Source organism: Planococcus citri, chromosome 3 (genome assembly GCF_950023065.1).
Source record: "Planococcus citri chromosome 3, ihPlaCitr1.1, whole genome shotgun sequence".
Classification (NCBI taxonomy): Eukaryota; Metazoa; Arthropoda; class Insecta; order Hemiptera; family Pseudococcidae; genus Planococcus; species Planococcus citri.
The window spans coordinates 5,313,658-5,336,328 of NC_088679.1; the positions used below are offsets into that span (position 1 = coordinate 5,313,658).

A 22,671-nucleotide genomic window follows, 5' to 3' on the forward strand; every position below is an offset into this window, starting at 1 on the left:
TGAATTTTTTTAAAAGAAATTTTTGGGAATTATTTATATCTATTAGCAAAGAAATTAGATGATTACTTAGTACTCACATTTTAGAATTCTTAGCATTTTTTTTTTGAAAAGTGGTACCTATTTGTTTTATTTGTAACTTCTGTAGGCAATTTTAAGTAATAAAACGAAATTTTTCAATTGCCAAAATAAGTAAGACTTTTGAACAATTTCTGGAAAGAAATTAACCTTTTTGGAATTTTTTCCAAGAACTCGTGAATTTTTGACAATTTTTGCCAAGAAGCATGAAGGCTGACAATTTTAGTAAAAAGCACAAATTTTTGAGCATTAGATATTGTCAAAAAAAGGTAGGTAGGTAAATTTTCGTCATTTATGTTGAAAAAAGAGGCTTTTAGTAAAATATCAATATTCTTTGGAATTTTTTACGAAATAGTGACCATTTTTAGCAAAAAAAGAAATAATTTGGAAATTTTGGCAAAAATGAGATTTTTGTTATTTTTGGCAGAAAGGTAAGTAGACTTTGAGAATTTCAGCAAAAGGAAACAGCCAATTGAAAAAAAATAAAAAAGTGTATATGCAAATTATTCATTGATATTATTAACTTTTTTTTCTTCGATATGCACGAAAAAAAAAATGAAATTTTTGATTTAAAAACAACAGTGAGTTTGAGAACCAAAATTGAGACAAAGTAGCTAGGTAACCAAAAAGTACCAAAAAGTTACTTTTAGTAACCAGCCGTGACCTATCTCTTTCCTTCTGTTATTTATGGAGAAAATCACGTTTCAGGAGTTACAATTTTGCTCCAATTTGTCACAATCATTCAACTAACTTTCCCAAATTTTCTCCTTTATAGTTGAAAACAAAATGAAAATCTCCACGTGCAAATACTCTATGGGTAGGTACCTATGATTTTAATGACTTTTTTTTACCAACTCGTCACTCTCTCTCTCTCTCTTTTAGATCTCAATCGAAATCACTTCAAGACAAGTACAATAAATATCCACTCTCCAGCCTCAATCTCCAACTCAATTCAATCCACAATTACACATCGTTAAGATCACATGTTCGGTATAATTAAGTAAAAGTAGATAAGTACGTAGAATTGTACCTACGCTACATGGTCGCTTTTATGTTTTATTTTAAACTCTCTGGCGGTCGTCGCCGTCGCCTTGGTCCCATCACAAACTCACAATATTACTTCCTAACACTTGAACGCCAACTCTGACCAATACGGTGTCCATATCTTTGACCGTGTCTCTCTCTCTCTCTCTCTCTTGTTTTCCATTTACTTACTACATACGTCAAATACTACATACACATCGTTACTCATTTTCTAAAAACCGAATATACGTATACGTATAAACGTATAGAGCATCCCTTCTTCAATTTTTTTTTCTTCTTCGTGGAATTAACTTAATCAAAATATGTACCAATAATTGCTCGCATTTGTGGTGTTTTTGTTTCGTCGTGCAGATTACGATCTCTTTCCGCTGTGGAAATGTTCGAGTCGGATTTTGTGGCAATTTATCGTTTTTGTGTTGAGATTGAGATGAACGATTTTAAAGCTGGTCGAGAGAAAGTGATACCTTAATTATTTTCTCAACTATAAGTATCTGTGAAATGTTACATTATCCCTTTCGTTTTCATTCCTATGACATGTGAACGGGTTTTCATTATATCTAATTAAAATTTCAATGTGCCAGTGGTGATAGTTAGTTTAATACATGTATAGTGCATCGATAAAATCAACTTGACAATCAACTCGAACAACAAACTTCATTTTTAAAAACAAATACCTGGACGAATAGTCACAGTAAGTAAGAAATTGATGCCATTCCTATATTTATAGCATTCCTTAATGGGTTAAGAATAAGCTCTGAAACTTTTACAATATGTATGTATTTGAGGGTGATTTAATAGAGAGAAATTTTTGTTTGGGGTAATGACCCTCTTGAAATTAGTTAGGTAATAACGTTTTTCATTTTTCTCAAAATGATCAATACTCTCCTCCGTCCGTCCATTTGGAAAAAAATTCCATGATTTTAATCAAATGAAATCAGGCAATATAAAGGAGAGCAAAAAAATCAAATGATTCATGGGCGATTGCTGCTTTGAATAAAAAATACAGCATTTTCCAGCCAATCTGAAACAATGAAAAAGTCGAGTGACATGATTCTGGAATCCTAAGATTCCAAACTCGTACTATGAAAATGATGGTTTTGGTTGAAGTTTCTATACTGGAATCTGACACTTCCATAAAAACCTTCACAATGTGATGTTTTCAGATGAATTTCTAGAAATTTATAGTGCAGACGGTTTCAAAAGTGTTCTCATCGCAGCAACATGCAATATGCCAAGCATTACTCTGATATTTGGCATCAATTTTCGTCCAGTAAAATTGAATTTTTCCTCACCCTGTAAACATAGCTAGGATTGTGGTTTTCTTTCCATTGAACTTGAGCACATTTGAGAAAGTTGGAAGCGAAATCTGTCTACTTTGTTCGAGATCGTACAGGTCCAAATTTGGGGAAATCCGCGATTCCGCGAAAAAACAACAATAATCAGAGAAAATAATTTTGTTTTAGGTAAAGCTTGGTTTTTCCAAATTGAAGTTGATTGAAATTGAAGTAAAATTTTGAAATTGATTGAAATAAAAGCAAAATTAATGAATATTTTCACTTTACTAGAGTTCGTACACAATTTTTTCCCCAATAAAGTAACTTTAGTACCTATACCTTCTCAACTAAAAAAGCTCGAAAAAATAACCCAAATGTAATCAAAAAAGTAACAAAAAAAAAGTTTGGAGAAAAATGACCAAAAAAAAAAAACGATCTGATTATTAATTTTAAAAAGTTGGACTTATTTTAAAAATTTTCTTGATAAAAAAAAATTGAAAATTTATGGAAATTTTTGGCAACAATGTGAGCATTTTTGCAATTTTTGGAAACAAGCAAGATTTTGGGAATCTTAGCACAAAGCAGAACTTTTGGGAATCGTATGCCAACAAAAAACAAGACATTTGGGTGATTCTTAAAAAAGAGAAAATGAGAATGTAAAGAAGAGTAACTAGGTTGTCCTTTTGTGATGCAAATTAGAGGCCAAAAATGATACCAATTTTTTCGCAATTTATGTCCAAAAAAAACTGGTCAATTTTTAGAAAAATGGGAGGTTTTTTGGAATTTTTTAACCAAAAAATTAGCCATTCTGCTATAAAGCAAATAAAAAAGTGAGAATTTTTGAAAATTTTGACAATTTCAGCAAAAGGAAAGACCTTCTGGAGATTTTCAGCTAAAAAGCTATAGAATTTTGAGGAATTAATTGTTTTTAAAAAAAGACTTCTTGGGATTTTAACGAGAATTTTGGTCAATTTTGAATAAAAAGTGGAGTATTTTGACATTTTCCGAAAAAAATGAACATTTTTGCCAATTTTTGATAAGGCGAGAACTCTTTTAATTTTGGACAAAAAAATTAAGACTTTGAAAATTTCAGCAAAGAGCAGAACTTTTAGTTGGGCAATTATTTAGCAATAAGAAGCAGAACTGAGTGGAAAATTGAAAAAACACACTTTTTCGCAATTTTGCTCAAAAAAGCGAGAATTTCGAACAATTTTTAGGAAGAATTAAGGGCTACTTTTTGCAATTTTTCCAAAAAAACGACCATCTTCAGCCATTTTCAACGTAAAAAAGCAACTATTATGGTTAATTCTTGAAAAAGCAAAAACTTTTGGCAATTTTTGACTAAAAAAATACTTTGAAATTTTTTTTGAGAATTACCTACATTTATAAAAATTGAACTTTTTCACAATTTTTATCAAACTTTTGGGCAATTTCTAGCAAAACGCGATACTTTTGGATAATTTTAGGAAAAAAATTTGAAAATTTTTGGAATTTCCTACAAAAAACGACTAGGTACTTATTTCTTATTAATTTATCAAAACAAGGATACGTTTTGGTAATTTTGATCGAAGGCGAGATTTATTTATATTTTATTGGCGAAAATCGAGACTCTCACGAGGAACCTGAGAGTGGTTTTAACGAAAATTAAACTCAGCAATCCTAGTTTCTATCTCATCCATCGATTTAAAGGACCAGAACAACTACACCTATTCGAAAAAAATGCATTTCCATGAAGAAAAAAATTTCCTATCTGGAAGACATCGACACGTGTAAATGGTTATTTTTGCTTTCGAACTCTCATACTGTAATATGTGTTACGTAATGAGATGCTATTCTTTTTTCCGATATAAATCCGTTAACGCGAGGAGCAGAGGGTGGTATAAAAGTACATTATTTATTTTTCCTCTGATGCGTGTACAGCAATAGAGTCTACATATTCTCACTTAAATATTTTGGACTCAGTCCAATGTGGTTTTAGTTGACTGACTTCGTGGAATAATTTTTTTTTTCTTTCAAAAATTTCGTCTTTTCGTAAATGGTAGCGTTTCATGGAAGATCCAGCCCAATAAAATTATCAAATCCGGGTTGAAAAAATTCGTTACTCGAATTCATCTCAGACATCATACAATTTTAAACTCTTACTCTAACTTCAATAGAAATCAATTCTCAATACTTGTAAGATAGGTACACGAAATAATTCAAAATTCTCGATTCAAATTGAATTTATAATGAATCGTTTCGATCCTGATCTTACACTAACCCTTCTATGAATTCTGTTTCCAGACATGGAATCTGCCTCATCAGAGCCCCCACCACCACCACCACCACCACCACCGAAACGGGTAATAACTTCAGCAGATGACAAAACAAACGACGATGTCACCAACGATACCTCGACAACAGACAGTGGCAACCTCCAGCTACCAGCAGTTCGTCCACCTCGTAAAATCTCCAAGCCTAAAATCACTCTAAAGATGCCTCCGATTGCAGCTCAATGTCAAATGCCATCCTACTACCAGACGCCAGGTGGAATCACCATTCCATTAACACCGGTCACCGGTTTATCTCCAAATTACCCCATTAATTTCTTCCAAGCTTATCCGAATAAGGCTCAAGAATTCATGTTCAAGCAATTCGAAGGTATGTACGTTCACAAATATCTCAACAAATTGCTTTTGTGTAGAGGGTCATTCCACGTCAATTGGACCAATAAGTGGTAGGTGGGTTCGGCGATTTTTTTTGTAATTTTTCCAGTGGAAAGATCTTCCGAAGGGATGACCAATGGTGCAAATCGCAGCCTCGTAGCCCATTTTTAATGTCAGCCAGGGGGTGTCAAAGTTTTCAGTGAACCTAAAATATCATCCATTTCAATAGTGGAGTACTCGATAACCGTGATGCCTACCAAAATGGAACTTTTTTCCATAGTTACGGGTTTTGAAAGGCTTTTTGGTGATGTCATAAAAATCAGTGTTGCCACTTTTTTTCGTACAAAAAATTAGCTCAAAAAGTTTCAAAACGTTATAGTTTTCATATCGTTCCGACTCTCAAAAATTCTGAAAAAAAAGTATTATGGACAACTGTTCAAATGCTGAACAACATATTAAAAAATTGGGATGGTAACTTGTCGCGAAGTCGATGTAAAAAAATTGAAATTTTGCGAAAAAATGTGATTTTTTGATTTAAAAAATGAAAAAAAGTTTTGATTGGTAAAGTTGACCCATTTGACCCCTATATTTACGTATCTGTTGAAAAAGTTGAAAAAACCCCTTCACTTGATAAAATGTACTCATCACAAAAAAAAACAAAATTCTAGAAAATGCAATTTTCAATTCCAAACATCAAAAAAAGTTTAAATTTATTCAGTTGTCTTATTTTGACCTCTTTCTGACATATTTCATGAAAAAGTTGACAAAAATCACACTTACAGCAAAAAAATTAAAATCTGTTTATTTTTTTTCAAATTTTGATTTTTTTCTGATGAGTTAATTTCACCGAGTGAAGGTGTAATAGTGAGAGTTGGAATAACTGGTATAAAGAAGGAGAGTGATATTAACTGAGTATGAGAGAAATTCCTATAATTTTGTGTTAGGCGAATTCAAAGAAATATTCGTTAAGAGGGAAATATTTCTTAGATGCCTCAAGATGGAGAGACTTAGTCAATCAAACTACACTATTCACTTAGAACAATCCTTGGTTACCTTTTTGGTTCAATGAAATGATAACGCAAGGCAGTGTTGTCATAACGAAATTTTTTTTCCGTTATGTTATATTGTTTCATTTTAGATTCAATGAAATTTTCGTTACGTTATTTTTCCGTTATTTCGTTGTACAGATAATTCCGTTACGTTATGTTTTTTGTTTAACGTTATTACATCATTTTGTTTTTCCGTTATTTCGTTATTTCGTTTCGTTTTTCGTTATAGCACAGAAATGTCCAAATTGGGGGTTTCTCTGAAAAAAAAGTAAAAACTGAAAAAAGTACAAAGTTGGACACTTTTTAGTTTTTATGAAATTTTTTCAATTGCCAGTACTTCTATTTTTTAGGGTGTCTAGAAGGGGGGGAGGTGTCGAAATTTATGTTCTTCGATTGCAAATATTTCATATTACTATTACCTAGCTTTAAAATTTTGAAATTTGAATAGTCTTTTTTTGTTGAAAAATTGAAAATGGAAAAAGAAAGGCAAATAGGACCGAGTAAAGCGAGGGCAAAAACCAACTTTTTCAATTTTTTATTGATTACTTGATGATTTTTCAATCATTTTGCCCAAAAAATTGAGGAAAAAAAGCAAAAAAAATGAAAAAAAAAACGGAAAAAATAACGGATTTTTTTTCGTTTTCCGTTTCGTTATAGCATTAAGATTTTTTGTAACGTTATAATTTCGTTACGGTTTCTTCTGCAACAAATTTCGTTTTTGTTTATCGTTACGTTATTATAACGGAAAAAATTCCGGTTTTTTCCGTTTTTTCGTTTTTTCGTTACGTTATGAATAACGTTATGACAACACTGACGCAAGGAGCAATTATGTACAATTATTTTAATCAAGAAATATATACATAGTTGAGCAAAGTATACCAAATAATTTACAAGAGTCTAAACGTAAATTATTCTGTATTGCCATGAAATTCGATGGCGTCAGCATAACCGGCCAAGATTATGCGGGCGAGATTACAACACACGCGAGCTAGGCTCGGAAGATTGGTTTAGGGGTTAAATTAAAATACATATAGAAGCGAAATAAAACAGCTTCTTTGGTAAAATAGATCAATTGATAGATGATTAACACATCATCATCTACCAATTAATACAATTACGCAAGATATATTATTAACGTAATTAGATAAATTAAGGGCGCACGTAACCCTGAATAAAAGGATACACGATTACCTAGGATGGTCTGAGTACACTTCTGTTTAGTCTGTTCACATTGCCTGCCTCTCCCTGGCGACCCAATAATTGTCGCTTTGGCAGGTCTGGGTCAGAGTTCCATTTTTGTGGAGACAAAGGCTCAGATTTCCGGATAAATCTGGCCAGTGACTAAAAAAGTACCAGGATCTTACACGGGAAAGTTAACGAAGATCGCATTATATAAAATAACGTTATAAGTAGAAAAATCACCATCTATGGATGGGTACTTCAATGTGTGGTTTCCAGAGAGCCGAGGCAGGGCTCCCTGGTCACCTATTTAGCTGGTTAGAGCTTAAGAGAAACTACCGCGGACTAGGTACTCAAAAGACTGATTTTTTAAGGAATATGAAGCTGGAGCTGAGCCTCTGCTTCGACAGAATTGTCGCACGATAGCCTTGAGCATGCCCCTACAGTAAGATTCGCGTAATCTTGCCTAAAGTCGGCAAGATCATAAAACTACGTTGAGGAGAAATTTAGTTAAGACCACGTATAGGCGGTCAGGGCAGTCCTGCTCATCACAAGGGGGTTTTTTCAACTTTTTCAACAGATACGTAAATATGTATAGGGGTCAAATGGGTCAACTTTACCAATCAAAACTTTTTTTCATGTTTTAAATCAAAAAATCACATTTTTTCGCAAACTTTCAATTTTTTTAAATCGACTTTGCGACAAGTTACCATCCCAATTTTTCAATATGTTGTTCAGCTTGAACAGTTGTACATAATTTTTTTCAGAATTTTTGAGAGTCGGAACGATATGAAAACTACGTTTTGAAACTTTTTGAGCTAATTTTTTGTACGAAAAAAAGTGGCAACACTGATTTTTATGATATCACCTAATATCACCAAAAAGCCTTTCAAAACCCGTAACTATGGAAAAAAGTTCCATTTTGGTAGGCATCACGGTTATCGAGTACTCCACTACTGAAATGGATGATATTTTAGGTTCACTGAAAACTTTGACACCCCCTGGCTGCCATTAAAAATGGGCTAGAGGGCTGCAATTTGCGCCATTGATCATCCCTTCGGAAGGTCTTTCCACAGGAAAAATTACAAAAAAATCGCCGAACCCACCTACCACTTCTTGGTCCAATTGACGTGGAATGACCCTAGTGTACTTTTATTTCAACAAGTAACACATGCCCAATTGTCCAGGGTAAATTACATGAATAAGTACATATCGTACACTTTTGAAAAACAACGACGACATTTTTTATCCCTTCATTATATTTGTAGGTACATCTCCAATCCCCATAGTCCATTGTGTATGTAGAATTGTACATGTACACTAAACGTACACAGCATCACTACATCGTCCATTAATTATTAAAAATTTGGCATAAACGCGCACTATTCGCTCGTCTACTAAATGGACCTTCTATAAAGTATTCGTAAAAAGCACGCCGAGCATGCGGTAGATGGGCATCGAGATGAGAAAGGGGGCTACTTGTAGAGCAACTTTTACATTATGACACACACGAATTCCGCGAAAAGCACTATTGAGTGTATATTTTAATAAATAAATTTTTACAGCATGAGATAACTCGACTAAAAATGATGCGATTATTTTTTTTATGAAAAATAAATAATAATACAAGTATATGCTGAACTATATAAATATAGCACCAGCGTAGTAGCATCTTAACGTAAATGTATAACTGCTGCATACCTAAAACCTACACACATACATATCTAGTGTACTAAACTTGTTAAACGGGGCGCCATTCATCAAAATTATATTCCTATTTTTTTGTGTGTTTTTGTGTTTTTACTCGCTAGACACGCGTGTCATGTTTTTAAATGAAAAGAAAGCGTGTACAAACGATCGCACGTATGTCTACATATCTACATAGGGCATTACACTAGGAAAATTCCTCCATGATCGCGTACGAATTTCTACAACTCTAAATCCCACCCTTACCCTATGCACTTCGAGCGAATAGAACATATGACTACGATTTAGCTCGAAAGGCGTTAATTTATTACGTTGAAATGTTAATATCATCGAGTGACATGCTTGTCCCTCGTCTCTTCACCAATCTTTCACCAAAAAAAAAAAAAATTACGAGAAATTCACGCCGAATAATCGTTTGATCTATTCTTGGAGTCGCAGCACTTATATCATTAGCTTAATTAAGCGTCATTGTACGGTGCATGCGCTTCATGCATCCAACAAGGTGTCTTCCTTGACTCGAAAATTAAAATTCTCGACCTTCATTTTTTTGTACGTACGAATTGTCAATCTTGTAAACTGTACTACCTACTCTTCCACCTCATGCAGAAAGTTGGAAAAATGTTCAAAAAGAAAAATCGTGTTCTCATTTCACACATGAATATTTTCGGTTGGATAATAATGGCAGACGTGACGAAGATGAATTCTTTCTGCTGTAAGTTTCAATCAAGAGCAAACTCACGTTAGTTAATTGTTCCACTGTTTTGGTAAATATCTACAAGAAGATTATTTAATCCAAAATCTGACGCCCCTGAAGAACCAAGATAGGCAGAACATTGCACATGGCTGCTTTTTGAGAAGAAATTACGTCATGTGCATGATCATTGATCTTTGAGAAAATAGATCAGTATAAGGTCTGCTCATCATTAAATAATGACTGAAAAAATGCGTTCAAAAGTCAATCATTTTCACTATAATTCTAGAAAATGTTGAAAAAATATCTCATTCGTGGAATTTAGACTGTTGCTAATGCATTTCTGCATACCCCATCAATTTAGCGTCCAGTTGCAACACTTCATTTCTTACATAAATTTCACGAATTTAATTTTTAGTTCTCATTCGATTAATTTTTCACTCGTGAGTTATTTTTTTTTTCAGGATTCAAAGATTTCACCAAAAACACAGGCAAACTGGGACTGAATTTCGGCGAAAAGTTTGCCTTCTGGATGTACGGCAAAGTTCGAGAACTATCGAAAAATGGTTTCACTCATATATGCCTATTTTTAGTCATGTGCCTGTACTGCGCACTAGGAGGTGTATTATTTTTCGTCATTGAAAACGAACATCAACTAGATCTTAGAATAAAAGATTTAGCTTACGAGAATGCTATGGTCAAGAACCTTACCAAAGTAAGTAATGTCATTTTATTATTCGAAATGTATAGGTAATCGACATCACAAAGGGGAAAACCTTTTTTGAAATTAAGCTTTAGGTACCACGACTAACCTATTGATGAAGATATTTTTACATTTGATAGAATATCACTGAGATCTTTAATTCGACAAAACTCCTGAAACCAGACAATGGAACACGAGATCTACTCGTAGAAGCTGAAATGAACAAATTGATAATATATTTCAGAGAACATTACAGTATACATAATCAAAATTGGGACGTATTAAATTGGGTGTATTTTTGCGGAACGATTTTCACCACGATCGGTACGTACCTTAGTTGCAATCATTTTCAAACATTTTGAAATAATGCTGTTATTACTCTCTGTTGTTTTTGTTTTTTGAGTTGCTGTCTCGCTTATGTTAATCAACTACTAATGCCTTTGCAAAGGAACCTCTACAACTCGAAAGTCAAATGATGGAAATTGATTATTAGATCGACTGAAGGCTACAGCCGAAATTTCGAGCAATTTTTTGCAAAAATGAACGATTTTGGAATTTTTTGAAAATATGAAATATTTTACTTAACTTGTAAAAAAAACTGGTACTGTTTTGAAATCGTTACCTCGGATTTGCGATTCACCTACCATTAATCAACTGAGAATACCGATCTTATGATAGAATTGAATTTTCAGTAGATACTCCTGGAATATTTGAATTTTCTGGAGAAAAGCCAGCTTTTGATGGAGGCTCCGCAGGTATCAACTGGAAAATTCTGGTAATTGATTTTTTCAAGGGGAGGGGGTCGACTTTAGTATAGGTACAAGCTGAGATTAAGATTTTTATCTCTATGTTTGCTCTTTTTGAACAAATTAATATAGGTACCAACAAAACATTTTGTGCATTTTTAAAAATTCGCCAAAAATCGAAAAATCCACTTCGACTGCTGAAAATTTGGTTCTGACGTTCTGAGGTCAGGGTGACATGCTCTTTCTTGGAGTTGACAAGTTGTAAAAGTTCCCTTTGTTAGACATAATGGAAACCATTCCCGAGCGAAAATGAGATATTTTCCAACATAATAATTATGTAATAACCATTTAATAAAATGATATGAGATTTAATTTACTCATCAACAAAACTGTGAAATAACGACCTCAAAAACACATCTGAAAGAAGTGTAGCATATCGAGCAAAACACAGGCGCAACTGTACAGCGTACATTGCCAGAATCTTATCATTGAAACACGTGAATATTTCTCAGTTGCTGATCCAGGGGAAAATAAAGTGGAAATGTCTTCTCCAAAATGATCAAATGATCGAAAAATTTTGTAATTACGAATTCATATCCCGCAATTAAAGTCCAAAAATGATACTTATTTTTTCACAATATCTGTCAAAAAAGCAAGAGTCGGACAATTCTTGGAAAATTGTGAGCCCTTTTGGGATTTTTACTAAAAAATTTAACATTTTGCCAAAAAGCAAAATTTTTTGTAACTTTTGAGAATTTTTGGCAACATGAAAGATTTTGACAATCGAAGCAAAAGGCAAGACTTTTTGGCAATTTCCGGCAAAAAAAGCTACAATTTTAAAAGATATTTAAAAAAAAGACTGGAATTTTTCTTTTTTTTTAATATCTTTTAAAATTGTAGCTTTTTTTGCCGGAAATTGCCAAAAAGTCTTGCCTTTTGCTTCGATTGTCAAAATCTTTCATGTTGCCAAAAATTCTCAAAAGTTACAAAAAATTTTGCTTTTTGGCAAAATGTTAAATTTTTTAGTAAGACAATTTTGAGAGAAAATGGTGACTTTTTAGTATTAGGTATTTGCAAAAAAACGACGATTTTCATGCAGCCATTTTTTTGAAAAAGCAACAATTACCTATAATAAATTCTTGAAAAAGTGAAAGTTTTTGACAAAAAGCAAAACTTCGACAATGTTGGTAAAAGAAAAAGTTTTTTTGTGGCAATTTTCAGCAAAAAAGCTAAACTTGATTTTTTTTTAAAAAAGGAGAGGTTTTGGAATTTTAAAGGTGAAATGTTTTAGATACTTGACCAGAATGCGAGAGCTTCTGTTAATTTTTTTGAAAAAAATAATAGTTTAGACAATTTTAGAAAGAGGCCAAACTTAAAATTTCTTGAAAATCAAAAATCAAATGTTTTCTCAATTTTTATGGAAAAAGTTGAACTTCTTGAAAATTTTTAGCAAAAGCGATACATTTGGGTAATTTTAGGGAAAAAATTTGAGAATTTCAGGAATTTTCTGCCAAAAATCGACAATTTTTATCAATTTCAAAAACCGAAATTTGTTGATAATGTTGACAGAAAGCGAGAATTTTTGCTATTTTTTGGCAGAAAACGAGATAGTCGCGTATTCGAAGCTGCCAAATAAAGCTTAATTTCATGTTTCAAAATATCAAATAAACAAATCATAATGGAAGTGGGAAGGGAGGGGTTTTGAATATTTTCAAACATCACCAGCGGGCTAATCCTCAAAAAAAGTTTAAAAATCATATAAGTATGTACTTGATAGGTGGTTTACTTGAATAGGTACTTACTATTTACCAATGATTTTTTTTTCGGTGGCATTGTGTAGATACCAACTCGGGCATCACGTGCATATGAGGAGCTGAAAATCAAAACTCACATTTGCCACCATAAACGATTTTGAGAAAAACGCGAAAAACTGATTTAGTAGTGTTGCCAGTTGAAAAAACTTATAACACCAAAATGAATCATTAGATAGCGCTACTAGCACACGATTCTGTGTGTTGGCTGATTTTCACCTAGCTCCCTTCTGCTTTAATATCCAGACAAAGAATGGCAAATGTGAGTTTTGACTCCAAGATTTGCGATCAAATTTTTTTTTACTGTTTCAATTACAATGAAGGTAGAAGATCGCAACTGTTTCATTTGTTAAGTGTTTTCAAACAAAATATACACAAATTATTCCTGTTTAAGTTTCATTGAAGGTAGAAGTTTGCGATTATTTCATAGTGTAGAAAAATTAGCTCAAAAATAGGGTCATAGGCAAAAGTTTGATAACAAGCTGAATTTTGGTACTCGGGGGTTTTCTGATACGCTGAACACGAATTTGGAGTGTCCAGGAGAATCCGGTGTACGTTTCCCCCTTTTTTGTGGACCTTGAGCCCCCAAATTCGTTTTTTTGCGTTTAAGTCCGAAAATATGCAATTTTATGCAAAATTTATGTTTTTTGGGACGCAGAATAAGAATTTGACAATATTTTTTTTTGTAGGGGTGGGGGATGAGGGGGTGAGGGGGGGCGAGAAATTCGAAATTTGACTATAATGATGTGTGATATGTCGAAATGTATGTTTTAGAGGTTGTAGATCACGAATTTGACAATATTTTTTTCGTAAGGGTTAATGGTGGGGGATGAAGGGGGTGAAAAATTCAAAATTTGACCATAATGATGTGTGATATGTCGAAATGTATGTTTTTGAGGGTGTAGATCACGAATTTGATAATATTTTTTTCGTAGGGGTGAATTGTGGGGGATGAAGGGATTCAAAATTTGACCATAATGACGTAAGATATGTCAAAATGTATGTTTTTGAAGGTGTAGAAAAGGTGAAGGGTGGGGGATGGAGAATTTTCTATTGGAGAGCCGTCAAAGTCCCTGGAAGAAAAAATTTGTAACATTTAAACAAAATTCACAATGATTTTTCACTATAAATGACTGTTGAGGTCGCCGGGGCATTCGGGGGCAAAAATGGCAAATGACATCTTGAAATACACTATCATAAGTATTGCTAGCCCTTGGGATTTCCCGTGCACCTACGTGCAAAAATTTGTTCTATTCCTATTTATGTAGCAGAGTAGGCAAAAAACGGAGCTTCAACGTAAATTAAACCTCTATAATGACTTTATAACAACTAAAATCGAGTAAATTGATGAAAATTACTCACTTTCAGTTGAATTATTCATACTTGGTACATTTCGACTTATCACACATCATTATAGTCAAATTTTGAATTGTTCACCGTTTTCACCCCCTTCATCCCCCACAATTCACCCCTACGAAAAAAATATTATCAAATTCGTGATCTACACTCTCAAAAACATACATTTCGACATATCACACATCATTATGGTCAAATTGTGAATTTTTCACCCCCTTCATCCCCCACCATTAACCCTTACGAAAAAAATATTGTCAAATTCGTATTCTGCAACCCAAAAAACATAAGGGAGGATACCATTGTACCATTTTCTTAGGGTTCATTGTATGTTTTTGAATTACGCCCGTTTTGAGGGTGCTCACAGTCCACTGTGCACCCCTACTTTAGGTGACCATAGGTCCACCCCCTTTAAGGTGGGAAACTTCGCTGACTCTTCATTCGACGTGGAATAGTAAAACGAAATCGATGAGAAGCATTTTGCATAAAATTGCATATTTTCGGACTTGAACGCAAAAAAACAAATTTGGGGGCTTAAGGTCCACAAAAAAGGGGGAAGCGTACACCGGATTCACCTGGACACCCTAAATTCGTGTTCAGCGTATCAAAAAACCCCCGTGTACCAAAATTCAGCTTGTTATCAAACTTTTCCCTATGGAATTTTGCAAACAAAACTAAGTTTTGATTCTAACCCTTGGTTTTGAAAGTGAATTTCACACCAAAATGACTTTGATCCAAAAAAACCGAATATGTCACATTATAGAGTGTAAAACGGTATATCCAAATCTGCCATAAAACGGTATTTTTTTTTTTGGCAAATGTGATTTTTGATTCTCAGCTCCTCATACAGTTTCATGTTCCCCAACCCCCCTCCACTATGGGTCGAATCCTCCTTCAAACCCCGAAAATTCCATCGTCGTGGCTTGTAACCACTTTCAATTTTTCAACTTCATCTTCAAAAATTAATTACACTGTCACTGTTTCTGAAAAAAAAAGATACATATTATTTTGTGTGATATCCAGAGTAAATGATAGAACCAATAAAAATTTTCAGAATGATACTTATACCATGAAACCGAGGCCATAAAAAGATGTAACCAGTTTTTTCTCCATCGCCGTGGCTTTTTGAAAATTGAAAAATTATTGATTCTACTACCAGTAAAACAAATTTTAGTTCTTTTTTTCTTACGACGTGGACAGTACAGTTTGGTATTTCGTCGTGGCTATCAGGATTTTTTGTCCACGGCGAAGGAAAGTACCTATCTTTTCAGGACTAATTCATGTTTGAATACTCCAATTAAAATGTACCTGGTACCTATTTGATGACCTAAACCTACAAATAACTGCTCCAGTTATACCTGTACCTACCCAAAAGTAATGGACAGCCTTTTTTTTCAACAGGTGACGACACCGATTTTTTTAAAGCCCCTACCTCCGCCCCCATTGAAGATGACTTGGGGCTGAAGTCATTTTAGGGATCCTGGGTATGTATACTCGTAGAATCAAGTCCCCTTTGAAAAAAATTTAAAAAAAAGGTTTTCATTTTTGAAAAATCTTTATACTGAAATTTAAACTTTTTTTGAGAATTCTATTAAATTAATCTGAGAATCGTTTCATTTCAAGCATTTTTTCACTTATAGAATATTGTATCAAGTAGCTCAAACATATTTTTTGATGCACCATGTTCTTGAACCAAACTGAGGGATAAGGGGGGGCGTCAAATGATCCGAACACTTTGAAAATCAGTAGATATTTCAGTTGGATTCAAGTACCTATAAGTACCTAAATCTATATCTACGTTGAAACAAGCGAGTGAATTCATCTCCATCAGAACCATTACGAGTATTTTCAACAACATGATCATGACACTCGATTTTTCATAATTCTTCCAAAATAGGGCAATAAAAATGAATCAATGAACTGTCACGAGACGACCAATACTTTATTCCATCAAAAATCACGACAGATTAATACGAATAGATACGTTTAACGCGAAGAGTTGAAAAACATACACTGCAAGGTGAATCGATTTTACGACCGTCCGATGAAAAAATTACATCGATTTTGGCAGATAACTCGAAATGATAAGAATCAGTTACCTAATGGCTAATTCTCAATTAATCGTTGATTCTATGAAAAAAAAAAAAAAACAATAATGTATCTTCGCAATGATATAAACACGATCAGTATGAAAACTTCGACGGTGATGGTACAGGGGACACATATTGAACATCACCTAGAAAAGGGGGGAGGTGGTCTGTGAGGAGTGTCTCGAGTCTATAAATAAATCATCTAATAATATTGCAACGTATAGGTGGCGCGGCATCATGCCCAAGATGTCCGATACCGATGCGGAGTAAATACAGCGGGACATGTATTTTGGACGCTGGTTTTAGTGATGGCTTCGGAACCGCCGAATTCGTCTTGTTCTAATGATCTCGCCGTAGCGGTCGACACCGCCACCGCAGCCGTCGCCGTCGCCGGTGACCAAACAGTGTCGTATTTATCGCCTTCTAGTTCTTCGAAACCTTCGTCTAAAATTCGCCGTTCTAAAAGCGATAAACGCGCGACCGAGTGTACCGATAGCAGCGATGAAGACGCGAGCCGAGAATACGATTCGAAAAAACGTCGACCGAGGAAACCCCCCCAGCAGCATGCGCCTGTCTCGACCCCTCGGTTAGAAAAAAGTGGGTATTCGTCCTCGGAGGAGAGTTCGTCTGCTTTTCACCAGCATCATCATCAAGACATCGCCGAGCATTCTACGCGGGCAGATCGAGTATTAGATGAGCACTCGGACAGTGCTGGTAATTTACGCAGACGGAGGCCTGCGCATGGGCATCACGATGCCCATGCCGAAGCTGGAGATTCCGTTGACGCTGCGTCTGCCCAACGCGAAAATGCTGACTCGACGTTCTGCTCGAATCAGATCGTAGCGTATTCGTCGAGTCGTGATGACGCCGAATGGGAGCTAGTGGATAAATACCCGAAAGAAAGCGATATTTCCTTGACCGAAGACTGCCAAGAAAGCACCGAAGATGATTTTTGGAAATCCGATTCGCAACGTACCCCTTTAGTGGCTCAGATTAAGGACAAATCGGCTAAAAAAAGAAAGAATAACTCGGCTAAGGTCAAATCACCAGGGTTTTTTAGACGTTTCCTCAACGAATGGAGAGATTTCAAAGCAGAGAATCGTGAGGCTTTGCGTCAGCTTAAGGTCTGCAGAAACAGTTGCTTCGTTGGTTCTCTGCTGGTGTTTATTTACTGCGGAATAGGTGGTATTATTTTCCATTCGACCGAGGGGGCTTTCGAAATGTTCTACAAATGCGGAGTGAAACGAGTAAAACGCGATTTTCTCGATACTCTGTGGTCTAAAAGTAATTATATGCGAGAAGAAGAATGGAAATCTACGGCTAGGAATAAACTAATGGAGTTTGAAAATCAACTCTACGACGCTTACGAAGCGGGTATGAATTCGTACAGTGGTCAAAGAGGTTGGAGTTTTATCAATTCGTTGATTTATTGCATCACCTTGGTTACCACCATCGGTGAGTATTGCGAAACGCCAAGAATTCGATCCATAACATAGCTTCGATATACTTATACCTATAGTGAACAATTTAGCTTATCAAATAAACTAACATTTTGCGAGTAATCAAAATGACTTTGGTGAAGACCAAATCAACATGAAAAGATAGGTACCCTACTGTCTCATATGAATACCGAATACTTTTGATGAAACATTTCTGTATTTTGAAAAAAAAGTTCTAAGTACGTTTTGTTAATTGTGGCATTTATCTTACTCTTGATACGTTTCTCAAATTTTCATCGAGAGCTCGATAAAGAAGAAATACCTAATTGTTAACAATTTATGTCTCCGTTGTCGTCAATGCTGCTACGATTGCAGGGCGAGGTGTGTCTTATATGCAGCGTAAACACGTCGCGTCGTTTACGTGATCTTTTTAGTTCCATGCAGTTGAACTTGTAAATAACTTATTTTGTAACTTTCAAGTTTAATGGAACCGGGCCAAATGTTAATTTAGGAGGAAAATCCGAATCATTTTATACAGTATATTTTTGTGTCGAAAGTTTGGTATTTTTTGTTGCGTTCATAGCGAGCAAAAAAAATGAAAATTGGAAAAACATCGAAAATTAGTAAACAAAGCGGAGAGGATTACCTATTGTTCAATTAAAATACAATTATATTCGTCATTCTGATTCAAAAATGAAAAGAAGTACTTGAAGTAAGATTCATATGCCTGATAGCTCACAAAATTATTGACCTGGCTATTTTTCTCGAATTTTTGAAATTGGCAATAATGATCAAAAAATTGGTAGGAACCACTTCGTTTCAAAATAAGTACTACCCTAGTTTCAGGAACAACAGATTTTTTTCCAACATGTATTCTTTTTGAGGGCATGAAGATCTCAGCTGCATTTGGTCAAAATTCGCTGATTTTCGGACTGGGTCTTCAGCTTGATCCGGACCAAGCCTGAGCTTTATGCTGAGATTTTCCGCAGCCTGACGTCTGCTCCGGTCATATGTGTGCAGATACGAGTCATCTAACCAAAATTTGATCTGATCACTTGATCAGGTCAGGTCTGGTCTAATCAACCGGACCAAAATTTAGACTATTGACTTGTCTGTCTGGCTTTTCAGAATCATCTTTTGTCTGTTTGTCTGTCTGTCTGGCTGGCTGGCTGCTTCCTAAGGTCATTGACCCATGTGTGTGGACTCTCAAAGTCTTTCACCTACCTGTCTAGCCTCTCAAGGTCATCAGGGTCATTGACCCGTGTGTCTGAACACACAGGGTTACTGATCTATCTGTTTAGCTTTATCCAAGTTCGTCTGGCTGGCTAGCTGGCAGGCATTGTAAGGTCATTGACCCATCATTATAACTTTTCAGGGTCATCTTCCCACCTCTCTGACCTCTGTAAGGTCATTGACCCGTCAATATAATTTTTCAGGGTTGTATTTCCACCTTTCTGGCCTCTGAGGGTCACTGACCTACCAGTCTAGCCTCTTATGGTCGTCTGACTGGCTGGCATTGTAAGATCATTGACCCATCTGTATAACTTTTCAGGGTCGTCTTCCCACCTCTCTGACCTCTGTAAGGTCATCGACCCATCAATACAACTTTTCTGGGTTGTATTTCCATCTCTCTGGTCTCTGAGGTTCACTGGCCTACCTGTCCAGCCTCTTATGGTTGTCCTGAGGTCACTGACCTGTGCGTCTGAACTATTAAGGTTACTGATCTACTATCTGACTATTCTTTCAAGGTCGTATGTTTTCCTGTATGACCTTTAGAGGTCATTGACCTGTATACCTAGCCTCGCAAGGTCATTGACCTACATTTCTAGCTTCTCTAGACTTTCCGTCTGCCTGATCTGGTTTCTCAAGGTTATCGGGGTGCCTATTGGGCTTCCTAAAGTCGTCTGTCTGGCTTTCTAGCCTTTTTATGTCATTAAAAAATCAGAAAAGTGAGGCCATTTCATCACTTTTTGGTAAAGGAGCAAGATTTTTTGACGATTTTAGTCAAAAAAGCGAGATTTTAATAATTTTTGCAAACAATATGGCTTTTTTGCCTATATTTGAGATAAAATCGAAACTTTTCAAAATTATTTGCAAAAAAAAAAAAGACAATTTTAAAACTTAATGTGTAACTAACAATTTTTAGCAAAAAAGGGCTTTTTGACAATTTTTGGCAATTTTTGCTTTTTTTAGGCAAGTAAGTACTTAAAGTAAGAAAGATTTTTTATCAATTTGGAAAAACAAGAGTTTTTGTCAATTTTTTGCAAGAAGTAGGACTTTTTTAAAATTACTAGCAAAAAAGTAATAGGTAGGTAAGGTAGGTACAGGGTGGCCAGAAATATCGGGTACCCCTAAGAAAGTTTTTCATTAAAAATATAGGTTGGCAACGTGAAATAGATGCATATGATTGGTGGAATGTTATCTCTCCAGTCCAACAACCAATCATGTGTTATCATTATTATCATTCACTGTGACCAACCGAAGTATTTAGTTAGAAAACTTTTTTAGGGGTACCCGATATTTCTGGCCACCCTGTAGGTACTTGATAGGTACTTCTCTGAAACTTGTTTTGGGTATCTAACAATGCAACTTTTTTGAAAAATATTTTCAGAAATTGAAACTTCCACAATTTTGACAAAAAAACCTGCTTTTTTTTGGCAATTTTTGATAACAAAGTTGGACTTTTAAGCAATTTCCGAAATAAAAAGTGAAAAATCTTTAGAGAGCGAACCTTTTTTGCAGTTATTATACCCACTTTTTCGCAATTTTGACTGTAGCCAAGACCTCTAAAAAAGTGAATATTTTCGTAAATTATTTGCATTTATACCTACCTGTTGATTCTCGTATTCAATGTTTCTTCTTTTTTCCAAAAGATTTGGAAAAATCGAACATTTGAGTTTTTTTTTTTTTTTTTTTTAGTAACATGATCTAAATTTTGAAAAAGTAACCAAAAAACTTGTGATAACTTTTGTAACTGAGCCCTGAAAACCACAAAATGGACGTTTCTCTCATCACTGATCAAGACCTGATGCATCAAAAATTTGTTTTCAAAAAGAACTTGAGATATTGAATAAAAACACTTCATGTTTCCTATTCAGATAAATAATTACCTACTACTCTGCATGTTTTTTTTTCAGGATACGGTCACATAGCACCCAAAACTACGGTGGGTAGGATAATAACCATCGTTTATGCACTATTTGGTGTACCCATGTTCCTAATAATGTTGGCTGATTATGGTAAACTACTCACAAGAGGTATTAAATTCTTATGGGCTTTTGTTAGAAGACTGTATTATACTGGAAGTTGCCGAAAAGTTCGACGAACCGCTCCAGTTCAGGTAACTGACATAAATATCATCACATTACATCACATTTTGCTTACTTGACTGATTTTTTAAAAAATTATCTCGACGGTTATAGTTTATTTTCAACCCTTGTCCCTTGGGGAGCGTTTTGAAATTTCAAGAAAAATTAAAAATTCGTTTGAAAATCAATTTCAGCGAGGCATCATTATAAGGGGATCTTCCCAAAAAGAAATTAAAAATACTTACATGAAATGAATCCTCTAGCTACCATGTCAAGGGATCTGAAAGTAACAAGATGTGACTAAATATACTTACTTGCACATGTTCTAGGAAATGGTAAAAGGTGTACAATTGGTATTCGATATGACCAAACTTCGAAGACCCAGTACAATGGCAAAAGAAGGAGAACCAACATTTCCTTGTCCAACATCACCCACTGGAACTCCAGCACTAAGCTCTTACACAATAGATGATGAATTCAATATACCAGTATCAGTAGCTTTTGCCATACTAGTGCTTTATATGTTAGCTGGAGCAGTTCTGATTGCTTATATCGAAGGATGGCCAGTATTCGAGTCGTTCTATTTTGTATATATTTCTATACTGACTATCGGATTGGGTGATTTGGTTTTGACAGTACGTATAGCTGCAATCTGCAATCTTTAGATAATAATAAAACCGCAGATGTATTTACGATTGCTTTTTTTTTTTTGCATTGTTGTAGAGTACAGGGTTCCTTTGGAGTCTGTTGTATTTGATTTTTGGTTTAGCTTTGACCAGTATGTGTATAAATGTCGTTCAAGTACGTATTAAAAACTCAAAAATGAATCCTACTTGATAAATGACAGTCGACTATCGACAAGATAAATTATTAATAAATTTGGTGTTGTGTTTTGCAGGAAAAACTATCGGATTCTTTCCGACAAGCTACGGCCAAAATAGGAGCCACGATGGGCTTGGAAGTCACCGATGATATGGTTCTAAATGTGCCAGTCATGAATCAAAACCAAACAACGGATATTCAATAATATTCATTTCCTAAACGTGTATATATTTTTGTATTTTCAAACTTTAATCTAATTCAGTTCGAATTAGAAAACTCTATATATTGAAAATGTGATGTAGTTTTAGCTAGGTATGTAATGTTTCATATTGAATTAAATAAGATACGTACTTACCTACATGTGTATAAAAATCAGAGGTGTTGGTGTCATTTGAAATTCATCTTTCAATTGCAAACTTTCAAACAGGAGCTTTCAAACCACAGTTGAAAAATAAATTACATCATGTTTACAGTGATGTATAGCCAATGGGGTGGTGAAGAGGGCTATGCATCTCCCTTCGAAGTGAAAATTTTCAATAAAACATGCCAAAACTGGACGTTTTTTTCATGTTTTGAACCCATTCTTTTCAGAAATTTACCTGCAATTTAGATTTTTTATGCCCAACGAGCCACTACTTAAGAATTTCTTAGGTCGTGGCTCGTTGAAATACCTAATTCCTCTTTCAATGCAAACTTTCATAAACATCGCCGACCAGATAGAATTCGAGAAACATA

General features: G+C 34.8%; 1 protein-coding gene across 2 annotated transcripts; it reads left to right on the forward strand.

The window, feature by feature from the left end:
* The first annotated feature begins 1,209 nt into the window (after nucleotides 1-1,209).
* On the forward strand, nucleotides 1,210-22,290 carry LOC135841093 (TWiK family of potassium channels protein 7-like). 2 transcript variants are annotated; one of them, XM_065357894.1, is made up of 8 exons: nucleotides 1,210-1,810; nucleotides 4,677-5,033; nucleotides 10,129-10,379; nucleotides 10,508-10,691; nucleotides 20,944-21,146; nucleotides 21,444-21,749; nucleotides 21,838-21,915; nucleotides 22,013-22,290. In XM_065357894.1, exons 2-8 carry the CDS (start codon nucleotides 4,679-4,681, stop codon nucleotides 22,139-22,141), a joined length of 1,506 nt encoding a protein of 501 aa, XP_065213966.1. In that variant the 5' UTR covers nucleotides 1,210-1,810; nucleotides 4,677-4,678; the 3' UTR covers nucleotides 22,142-22,290. The 2 variants fall into 2 exon arrangements, with proteins under 2 accessions (XP_065213966.1, XP_065213965.1); XM_065357893.1 differs by lacking the exons at nucleotides 1,210-1,810; nucleotides 4,677-5,033; nucleotides 10,129-10,379; nucleotides 10,508-10,691 and adding an exon at nucleotides 16,635-17,822.
* Nucleotides 22,291-22,671: the final 381 nt, after the last annotated feature.